The sequence below is a fragment of the Nematolebias whitei genome, chromosome 20 (assembly GCF_014905685.2).
Source record: "Nematolebias whitei isolate Nwh7 chromosome 20, NemWhi1, whole genome shotgun sequence".
NCBI lineage: Eukaryota > Metazoa > Chordata > Actinopteri > Cyprinodontiformes > Rivulidae > Nematolebias > Nematolebias whitei.
This window is the reverse complement of record NC_056517.1, coordinates 36,066,966-36,079,107: the sequence shown is the minus strand read 5'-3', so window position 1 is coordinate 36,079,107 and position 12,142 is coordinate 36,066,966. Positions and strand designations below refer to the sequence as shown.

The 12,142-nt window shown below is 39.4% G+C and overlaps 1 protein-coding gene across 1 annotated transcript in view; it reads left to right on the top strand.

Annotated features, from left to right (window-relative positions):
• ofcc1 (orofacial cleft 1 candidate 1) overlaps positions 1 to 12,142 on the top strand; it is a 163,393-nt gene that overhangs the window by 43,607 nt on the left and 107,644 nt on the right. Inside the window, 1 exon segment of the mRNA XM_037694000.1 lies at positions 7,857 to 8,105. Coding sequence (XP_037549928.1) covers positions 7,857 to 8,105 — 249 coding nt within the window.

Genomic DNA, 12,142 nt, shown 5'->3' with positions numbered 1-12,142 from the left:
AATGGAAAATAACGCTAATGCATTAACTAATAAATTTAATTTATTGCAAATTCTGGGAGTAGTTTCTCTTTAATTTCCCCTTCATTACACTTTCATTACTTCCTGTCTTATTGCTTTAACTCTACAAGTCCTGCCTGTTTGCCAGGAATTGTCCAGAAACACATGCTCTCCAAGTCAAACATTTGTTTTTTATTGCAGTGCATCTCCGTCTTCAGCGCAAGTTCAGCGCTACAACTAAAAACGAAATGCATTTAAATCTCATGTTTCCATTGAGGGAGGGCTAATGTAAATTTCTAATAATCCTCAGTTGCTCCATCTAGGTTTTCTCTTCCACTGTAAGGACAATTGAATTCAAGCTCAGCTCTGCAAATACCATATTTTTTGGCCTATAAGTCACATTTTTTTTGCATAATTTACATGCCCTGTGACTTATACGCCTAAGCCTCATATTTATGTATTTTTCCCATATTTATGAACCAATTTTTGGCTGAGATATGACCGTTTTCATTCATTATGATTGAAAATATTGAACACTACCATTTTCAGCCACTAGATGGCACTCAAGTAGTATGGCATGCCGTTGTGCCATGTAATAGGTAAAAGTGGCTATTAATGACACAATCAGCTTGCCATACACTGCCACCTTCATTCTGCTCACCTGGAGCAACCATCAAATGAGCTTCATTTCGCTGCACCGCCCAGGCGAAATCCAGCTAATTTGACCATTGAAGTGCATCTATTAAGTAAAAGTTCAACTGAAACACACATTTCTATAACGTTGAGCAAACAAATAATTATTTTAGGTGCTTATCTTGTTAAATTAAAAAAAAGTGCAGTATTCCTCCTTCCTGATTTCTTCCCTCTGTGCACTCCTGGAGCACCGAGGCAACAAAATACTTTTGAAATGCAGCTGAATTGACCGTCAAAGTGCATTTATAAAGGAAAAGTTAGATTGAGACACACCTTTGCTATAATTTCGAGCAAACAAATAATTGTTTTTAAGTGTTAATCTTCTTAAATTCTTGTTAAAGTCCTCCCATGCACGCTCCTGCGGCTGCCACTTGGCAGGCAATCGATTTTTGGCACAACACCGGCCCACATTTCCAGGTTCAGCCCACATTTCCGGCTAGTCAGTGGTGACACGTAAAAAACATGACGCGTCAGCCATGACACATAATAGATGCATTGTATACGACTAAGCAACGTATTTATGGCTTTTTCCACTTTATTAGACATATTTGGACTGATGCGACTTACAGGGTGGTACGACGTATATGGCGGAAAATACAGTAATTACAAACATAGATTTGTGAAAATAAAAAACTGTAATTTAGGAGAATTCACAGCTAAAGACAGGTAGTGAGATGGGCTTCCAATGTCATATTTATTTATCAGTTACTATGTAGTGATTCACAAGCGTGACCAAGGGTTTTGTCGGCTCTTTGTCCAGATGGCTATGTATTTGGAAATCACATAAGAACATGGGTTCTGAGTAGAGCATCTCCATTCTTTGTCTGAAATCCGCCATGCTCTGGAGAAGTGGAGTCCCTTTCTGTAAAAAATAAAATAAATAAAAATAACAAAACACATTTGATCACTGCACCAGCTCATCTGATTAGATAGATCAATGAGGACTCCCAATGCAAGAAAAGACTAAGCAAGAAATAAATCTATATGGAAGAAGAGGACACCATTTTCCTTTACTTAAAGCTTATTTTTTTAGAATTACACACAAACAATTGATCAGTCAGACTATAATTACTGTTGATGATTAAAAATGTCAGGCTTGATTAAAACGTTTAGCTTTATTTTTGTGCTTTCCAGTTATGGTTCATTCATAAAACCTAAAAGCTGAAGTAACAGTGCATTTTTCACATGGCATTTGTTTCCATCGTCTGAGTGATGATTTAGAAAAAGAGGTGATCGTGTCACCACCATGACAGATCACAGATAAAACCCTTTTCAAAACAAACTCAATATCAGTCTTCTCAAAAAGTGGAATGTAAATAAAGCTGTGGCTTCTTCAGTCTTATCTGTTGACGACGAAGATAACTACACTTCTATAATCACCACAGCACGTGTGCATCCAGGCAAATATGAAAACAATAACCCTTATCTGTCAATCTCTTCAGTCTTTTTACACAGTTTAGTTTTTGGTTCCACGGTTTCTTGAACGGCAAAACAAGTCTTCATCTGGAGAGGAAAAACTCCTATCTCATCCATGCATGGTGCTCCTATTGACTTTGTAGATTCTTACAAATACTTGGGAATTTTAGTCGATGCACATCTCTCTTTTAAACCACATATAAAAAACTTGATAAAGAAACTGAAATTAAAACTAGGTTTCTTTTTCAGAAATAGATCTTGCTAATCTCTGAATGCCAGAAAACGCCTTGTAACCGCTACCTTCCTACCGGACATTGACTATGGTGACATTATTTACACGTATTCCCATGCCAGCTGCTTGCAGATGTTGTATGCTGTCTACCATGGCGCGCTAAGATTCATAACTGGTTGTAACTACCGCACCATCAATGAACTCTGTAGTCTTTGGTCAGTTGTCATCATTATCTATACGTAGGCTCTCACACTGGTTCATTTTAATCTATAAATCCCTCCATGGTCTGCTACCTTCATACATCTCCTTCCACATGTCACATCATCAGTGCAGTTACAGCGTGCGCTCTCAGGACATCATTACCTGCAGCATTCCCTCAGTGCGGACTGAACTTGGCAAAAAGGCTTTTTCCTACTCAGTTCCTGCACCTGGAACACCTTGCAACAGGAACTGGAGTTGTCCACCTTGATTTCTTTAAGGGGTTTCAAACATTTGATAACGTCAATAGAAAACTGAAACCAAATATGTTCTGTTTTTTTTAGTACTTTACCTTGTTTTACAGCACCCTGATTTATTGTTTTATAACACTACTTTCTTTACCTGGATTTTACTGTAGTTTATTGTTATTGTTGTCTGTACTTTATATGTTCTGTCTGTAGCAGGTCCCTCTAAAATGAGTCCTCGTGGCTCAATGAGACAAGCTTGTATAAATAAATGCTGAATGAAAACAAACAAGTTGGATATGTTGTGTGCTCAGACATGGTATTCTGACCTTGGTTGTGTTTTTTTTGAGCTACTGTTGCCTTTCTATCATCTCAAACCAGTGTGTCCATTCTTCGCAGATCTTTGACATCACCAAGGCAATTTTTGTTCACCCTACAGCTGCCGACTAGATACTTTCTCTTTTCCAGACCCGTTTATGTAAATCTTACTGACGATTATAGAGCTCATCATTTAAAACGCTCAGACCAACCTGTCTGGAACATTAAAAGTCACTTTAATCTCGTTAAAACCCCCAGCAAATTATCTTCACCATTTCCAGATGCCTAAATGCATTGAGTTGCTGCTGTGTGATTGGCTGATTAGCTATTTGTGTTAACAACTAGTCGAACAGGTGAACCTGATAAAGTTGCTTGTGAGTGTGTTTTTTTTACCTTTGAGTTTTCATTTTGTCCATGTGCCATTAAAATTTGTACTCTACTGTAAATTTTGATCTATAATATTACCCATGTCACTTAAAAGGGTTAATACTTATCTATTCTTGCCATTAACGTTGTATTATTTTAAAACTCCAGCTCTGATCCGTGGTTGTGTCATTCAACATTAAGGATAGCAAGTGAGAAAACCAGTTGAGGAGATGGTTCTCCAGCAGCTGACAGATGCATACATTTAAATCAGGCCTTGGCAGAGTCTGGAAAGCTTTGGAAAAGATGGGTCTTTTTTATATATATGCTTTGGTGACATGGGAATGGAACACCAACATAAAAAATAAGAGAACAGCTTCTGGCCTCAATTTCACAGAAGCAACTACAATTAATATATAGCATTATGCGCCACTATATGCTTGCTAAAATGGTTGGTTCCATTCCTGTATCGTAATGCCACATATCGTCCAAGAGACAAGCTGTTACATTGGGATGAAATGAAAACCCTATACCTCCAGCACCCATTCTTTCTTTTCTCTGTATGTTTGCAATTGAAGCCACCATAATGAAGCAAATTCAGCTAAGATTACAGATTTCCCTTCGTGTTACCAACCTCTTTTGAAAGATGCTGCCACACAAGGGTGTCTAAAAATATCGCTCTTTCATGCATCATCAATATCTTCATTATGAAAGACGGACGTCGGGTTGAATTTGCTGTTTGTGTTTAATGCTACTAGACAGGGCAGCATCTTGCCTGTGTCTGAGACACACTGCTTTTTTTTTTTTTTGTCTATGCTCTTATTCCACTTTTGCAGACATGCATAAAGTGGTTTCACACCGTGCATGTGGCCAAGGAAGCCGTGGTGATGGTTGGAATGGAGGTGTCCTCATTGAAATCAGTACACATTTATTCATTTTGTGGTGTTTCTGACGGGGTTAAATTATTGCATTTCTTCCAATAATTACAGAAAATACTTCATGTTGCTTTAAACATGTGTTCTAATTTATAAAAAGTATCAAAAAATATATTTTAGCGCTCAGAAGATAGGGGATTACTTTTCGCTGTATATGTAGCATCTTTTTGCATAATTTGCATACCTGTAACTTATACAGCAAAGCAACTTATTATTATTATTATTTCCATATTTATAACCCAATTTTTGGCTGAGATCTGACAATTTCATTCATTCTGACATGGAAGATATTGAACACTACCATTTTCAGCCACTAGAGGACCTTCGACTAATATGGCAAGCCAAGTGTCTCATTAATAGGTAAAAGTGACTATTAATGAGACACTTGGCTTGCCATACAAAGCCACCTTTGTCTTATTCCAGAACTCCTGTCGCAAACGTCAAATCATCTGGATTTCACCGCGCCGCCCAGATGAAATGCAGCTGATTTGACCATTAATGTCAGAGATTCTTTATTGTCGTTCGCATCACTTGTGTTACATGTGGTGGAAATTAAAGAGCATTTATTACATAAAAGTTCATCTGAGACACACCTTTACTATAACGTCGAGCAAACAATTGTTTTTAGGTGGTTTGCTTGTTAAATTTTGACGAAATGCACATTGAGTCCAATCGCTTAACGCTCCAGTAAACCGCAAATCGGTTTTTGAAACGCAGCTGATTTGACCAATACAGTGCATTTATTAAGAAAAAGTTCAACTGAGACACACCTTTGCTACAATTTTGAGCAAACAAATAATTGTTTTTAAGTGTTAAAGTCTTGTTGAAGTCCTCTCGTGCACGCTCCCACGTACGCCATTTGGCAGCCAATCGATTTTTGGCACAACACCGGCTCACGTTTCCGGGTGATCAGCGGTGACGCATAAAAGATGCGACTTATTCATGTTTTTCTCCATTTTATTACACATATTTGGACTGATGCCACTAATATGGTGGAAAGTACGGTAGTCTCCGCTTACACCACATTTTAAGTTAACATCTATAAAAATTGACTGTTAAATCTGTTTCTGTGGTTTTTTTTAAGGCCACTTAGCTGAGGTGGCTATCTTAAATCAGTTTGATTCCAAATATCAAAGTATAGATGCAAATTCAATGATAACTTTCTTTGGCTTATAGCAACCTGTGATAAAGATCAGTGCTATGTGTACAAGGTCATGCAATGAGAAAAAAATAAATAAATCATAGTTTAAATTTAAAAAAAGGAGCTGCGCCATAACGAGCTTCATGAGACATCTTCATCGTTTCTACTTTAGTTGACGTCAGCTCAGATCTGAATATTTATCAGCCCAAACTGTTGACTAAGCATTCTGTGAACAAATGTCGACTTTCCCCTCATGGACTGCGCCGCTACGCTGCTGATCGTGTGAGCATGCTTGAAGGAACTTCAACTTCAAGTAATTTAACACTTCAGAAAGTGTAGACACCTCGCCGAGGAGCCGTTCTCTTTAAAAAATAACTGAGCGAGCACCGAAGCAGTGGCATGGGCAGGAAGTAAAATGCAACGCCTCATTTTGATGCGAGTCTAGCCTAATTATTTGGCGAAGCGGGTGTGGGAGCAACACAATTGATTCTGTTTTTCGTCTTTAGGCGGTGCATCGTTCTCCCCAGACACACACACTACAAAGTGAATTCCAACTGTGCTCTGGGAGACAGTGGTGAGACACAGGGATGTCCACAGGCTAAGGGCCTAAAGTCACATTCTGCAATGCTAACCATGTAGCTGCACTGTAAACAACCTTCTATTGCCGAGTTAGAATTATTGTTAACCAGATGACAGAGGAGTCATAGATATTTGCTTGACACAATCAATCACTACACGCTAATTTAATATACACATTTCCTTTCCTTTCCCTCTCTTGCTTCACTCTGCTCCATCTGTGCCCTCACTATGAAAGGGAATAGTTGAGCAGGCCTAACAAAGGGCGGCACAGAGGAGGCAGAGGTGCTGAGGAAAGCTGAGCACTGCTGGAAGGGATTCCTATCTGTCTGTGTGTTGTGGGTGTGTGTATGTGTGTGTGTGCACAAGAGGGAAAGAGTAACCTATTGTGTACACGCATAAATGTGTGTCAATTTGAATACTACATTTCCCTACTTTTAACGCATCTGCCTAACATTTGATGTCTTGTAATGCAATAAAGCAACGATGTGTTTGCGCGGTTATTCAAAAACTCACATCATTAAATCCAACTGGGAAGTTGATGTGATAAAAATGTCAGCGTCCCATGACGGGAAACACTGACACCAGGAACAGTGCCGCGTAGAAGGAGTTTAACATGCTTGTTTGCAAACTACCAGAAATAACGTGTCCTCAATCTAACAAAAAATTGTAAACAACTATTGCGCGTCCTTGTTTGCCAAGAAAAAAAGCTGAAGTGACTGAAAATAGGTCAACATTGGCGACGTCCATGAAAGTGTTGTTTGAAAGGGAGGGAAGTCTGAGACCGTCATCATTGTATGTTCCCAAACAGTGGTGGAATTACTGTATTTTTCAGACTATAAGACACAAAAAATAATCCTTTGTTTCTTAAAAATCGACAGTGAGCCTTAGAGTCAGGTGCACCTTATGTATTAATTCTGGTTGTGCTTACTGACCTCTAATCGATGTTTTATGGTTAATGTGAACGAGTTGAATACAGTTTGACTTATCTGACTGTTTTGTTTCGTTTAATGCGCCTTATAGTCCGAAGAATACGCTAGCTCTCTGGAGCACTCATGGATTTGATGTCTTGCTCAGAGACGCCACGACATGTGGGAATGGCTGGGAGTCGAACCACAACTTTTTGGTCCCAGGTCGGCTGCCCTACCTCTACCTCATCTCGGCCCCTCTTGAAATGGAGAAGTCCAATAATTTACAGAAGATGTAACTAGAAGCACTAACTGGAAATAATTTAGGGTGTGAGTTGTAAACGTTTTGAGCATTAGACTCTAGTTACCAAACTTGAAATGATAAATTTACCAAATCCATGTGTTTGAGTGCCAAGCTCTGTCTTTGAGGCGTTCCACCACTCCACTGGACCTCTGATTATTATTCTTGGTAGCTGTTTTGCTCGTTTTTCCGTTTCTCTGTCACAATTAGCAGTAGATTTACTCTCATTTTCCCTCAAACGTCCTCTCAGAGATTCTACCCTTATTCAGTTCCACCATATTTGTTTACCTGCACAGATTGTGGCCGACCTAATGCAGGTCAGTCATGTGACTCAAGCTCCCATGTGCCTTTTGGCAGACTCTGCAGGGACTTTCACATTTCAGAATTGCATATCAATATATCTGCAGAAGTCCTGGAGTGAACTCTTTCAAGATGCACTTTTTAATATGGTTCAAATGAGCACCTGAAACATGTAATCTTTTATTTGAAACCGAAACCAGAAATGTTGTGAATGATTATCCGTTTGAAAACAGATCAACTGGACCTGGTTCCTGTGCTCCACGACTGTCGGATCGTGTCCGCCTGGCCCTGCGCATGCTGCCGTCTGAGCTGGGCCTGCCGTTGCTGCGGCAACGACAACAACTTCCTGGTAGCTGGCATGACTCCGTTCAGCAGCTCTGCCTCATTATGCTGCTGTTTGCTTTGATGTGGTTTGTGAGGCTCTACCTGCATTACTGCAGCCAGTGGCTCTACCTCCAGGCCATTGGAGTTCCTGTCAACAAGTGAGTTTCCTCCTTTTGATATGACCCTGCACAAACGTGCACGCACGCATGCAAGCACACATGTGGGAGGAGGGTGTCTGGATGCGTATACAACCTCATGAGAACATGCACTGCTGTTGAAATAATTTAAAGGTGTAGCATTTTCTGAAGCACCTGCCACTTAGGACAAACCTTAAAATAATGTTATTTTAAGCCTCACTTCAAGTATGCAGTGATTGACTCTCAGCTGCTACCACATCAACTTTTAGCTGAGAATCTGCAAAATCAACTAAATATAGCTGGTTTTTGTGTTGACAAGTGTTATTTAGCTGCGGCAGCCATTTTAAACTTTATTGACTAGGAATCCGTTCAGATTATTATCATAAATAATCATCAGTGAATGTTTCCTAAGAGTTTCATTAAAGTCTAGCCTGTGATTTGTGAGATATTTTGCTAAAAGACAAACAGGATTGACTCCAAACGATGATGTTAAAGCGTTGAGCAAATATTTTGTACTAGTTGTGCTCAATGAGGTGTGTGCAAATTACTCACGACTACCACAACAAAATGTACCATTTTATTTCTAAAATTTTCTAAAATTCAGTAGTCCCTCGTTTATTATGGGGTTTAGGAGACCACGCCCCTCACAATGTGAAAAACCGTGAAGTAGGCATACAGAAGTCAAATTTTCTCTCCCAATCTCCCTCTTTCTGTGTAAGAAAACAATTTAAATTTAAATACTGTAATATTTTAAATAAACAGTTGATTGTTTATTTAAAATATTAGCATATTTAAATTTTAATTGTAGAGAAGAGAAGCACAGTAGGACAGCAAAGGGTTAACCCTTCACGAAGCAGAAATGTGGGCGTGGCAGAGCGCTGCAGGTGGCAGAGAGTAGAGATCATGACAGGCTGCAGATGGAGCTTCTCCCTGCACCTGTGGGCTGCACAAAGGTGCTAAATCATTTAAAATAATTTATTTTAAATAAACAATCCATGCCGCTCATGTGGCTCATCCATCAATCAACTCGTTTTGTGTCATGTTCACTCTTACTTTGAAAAACCGCGAAAGAGCGAGTCCGCAAGAGTCGAACCGCGAAGTAGCGAGGGACTACTTTATAGCCGTTTTGTGTTTTCTAAAGTCAGCTGGATGTAGCAGCCATATTGAATTGGGTTGGCTTCAAAAGTTAAGTACTTCTAGATATACTTTGAATAAATATTTCCTGAAAGTTGGAATAAAGTATCTTGCTAATACACTGAGTTTACTCCAACTAGATAGTGGCAACATCATCAATCATCTTTTCATCTTGTTTAACCTGCTAGCACTCAGAACTTGCGTTGGGATCTATGTCAGCAACCACCACACCAAATGAGTTATAGCCATTTTTGTAATTACCAAGTTCAGTTGGTTGTGGCATCCATCTTTAATCAGATTGACTCCAATGCTTAACCAGTTGTACATTTTTAAAAGATTTGTTCTGTGGGTCAAGAGAATTTTTTTTTGTGGTAACACACACGCGGGCAGGCGCTGGCAAAAAACATTGACAGAGAGTGATAATTACAAAAAAAAGGTGGCGCAACAGAACATACAGTCTGACACTTTAGCATGTTAGCAAACTGGCTCACAAATTGTCAACGCAGAACAAAAGAAGAAACAAACATGTTTGGTTAAACAGGAGAAGTTAACAAGCGGTGGAGGGAATAAAAAATGTGTGATTCTACGTTGTAAGTCTGTGTGTGTTGGCAATCATGCAGCTGAATACACCAAAATCATCTGTTTGGAATCCCCCCATTAACATTTTAACAAGACTCCCTCAATATTAACAAACCATTGCTGGGGGAGTTTGCTCACTACTCAGCTTTAAGTCCCAAAAGACATTATTTGGAAGGAATTTATTGTTATTATTTGGTACGCAGCATTGATAATAAACAGCAATAAGACAGCGCAGAAGTGTTAAATCACATTGCGATAGCATATGGTGCTGATTTAATTCATCACAATAAAAAAAAGTCTGGCTGCAAACAGGATTACAAGAGGGTTTTTTATTACAATAACATGTTAGTGGAAACATCAAGTGTTAAATCATGGAAAGTGACTGTGGAAGCAGAGGGAGCAGAAAAAAATGGACTGAAGGGGAAGAGGTGGGAAAGAAAGTGAAAACAGAGGGGGTCAATGCTGGATGACAACTTCCACATGTCTGGCTCTGCCGTTCTCCCTCCGAGCACATTTCTCTCCGTGCAATGTCCAGAGCTGGTGCTCATAGAGAGGGAGGGAGGCCCAGTGACAAGTCAGCATTGTTAGCATGATGACAGGCGCCATCACTTCACCCTTTTATCTCACTCTCATTTTTCTACATATAACTGTTTTTATCTTTGCTTTCCTCCAACAACCAAAGGACATCAGCTTGAACAGCAGTCGCTGTCTGCAACAGTTTCTGTTTCCCCCCACATGGTTTTATCATTCTGAATAAAAAAATAAGTATGCTAACAATAAAAAGTGTTGAATATTAACTGTGACTGCATCAAAAAGTTCTCATAGTTTCTTCCAAGGGTCAGTAAAAATAGAACATCACTGGGTTGAAATGGTTGGAAAGCAGCTGATGAGCAACATTTGTGAGGAAGTCTCCAGAAAGTCTTGCAACATTTGTCGGGGTTCTCAATTTCCTCACTTTCAAGTTCAAGTTCAAGATAAAGAATATTTATTATCCCCAAGTGGCAATTTGTTTCACAGTCAGTAAGCACATATTAGACATTAAAATAACAGTACAGAAATCATCATTTTTCATTGAGGAGCCTTATACAGGGATGAATTAGTTTTTTTTTGTCTGTCCTACATCTGGGCAGCAGCATTTTGTGATGATCAGGATCTGCCAGAATCAGCCTGGCCTTGTTCACTGCCCTCACCTTGTGTAGGTCAGTGAGGTCTTTTGTTGCAGAGACTCAAAGCTGTGTCACGTGAATTTTGAACCTGTTCAGAAAGTTTGCGCATGAACTTTTCACTTCTCAATAGTCACAGAGGCATTGCACCCGTCTCCATTTTATCCAATCATCTTAAGAGAGTAACGTTCTGCTCTATAAACCAAGACAGTAGTAAATTGTATTTGATTAAAACCTGACCCAAATCTGTCTATCTTCGTTTAAAAGTGTACTCCAGTAAATTAAGTCATAAAGATGGAGGGCGCTATGGTGCGCAAGCAAGCCGAGGTTGGTGCATTGTGGGCGGTTAAATAATGTGCACAGCCAAGACAGTTCTGTAAGCCCTGTGCACAAAACTAACCCGTGATAATAAAAACTGGTCACTTTGTTGCAAATACTCAAAGTTCAGTGAGCCTGCAGAGGAAAGTTTGTGCACTGTCATGCATTTCCTAGTCAAGCTGAAATTGTTAACTAGTCTCCAACAGTCAGAGCCCAGTGAGATACCATCCAACTGCTGGGCAACTTAATAATCTTAATAATGACACCCTGTAAAATTTTATGTGGCTAAAAATTGTATCCAATCTGGTATGACTCATGATTGCAGAAGTCCCTCATTTATTGCAGGGGGTTACGTTCCAGACCTCCCAGCAATAAGTGAAGATCTGTGAAGTAGCGACGTTATATTTATTTTAGTGTTTATATACGTATATATAAACACTAATATATATATATATATATATATAGATATATATATATATATATATATATATATATATACTGTATATTTAAGGCTTTATAAACCCTTCCCACACTCTTGCAATGTTCTAAACTCTTAAACCTACGTCGTTTTAGCAACATACGTATATGTAGCTACTAAATTTTACTCACCAGCTGGCAGAAGAGCAGCGGCTCTCCGTTCTGCTCGATTCTGGTCCAACTCGGTTCCGTTTCTGCAGACCTGCCCTGTGGCGACAAAGTCCACGTTCTAAACTTTAAACCTTTTATTTAATTTTAACAGCATATTTATGTAGCTGCTAAATTTTACTCACCAGTTCTGCAGAACAGCAGCGGGTCTTGTTCTGCTCCGGTTCTGTGTAGCCTTTGAGCGTCAAGGCGTATTTGGGGGGGGGGGGGGGGGGGGGG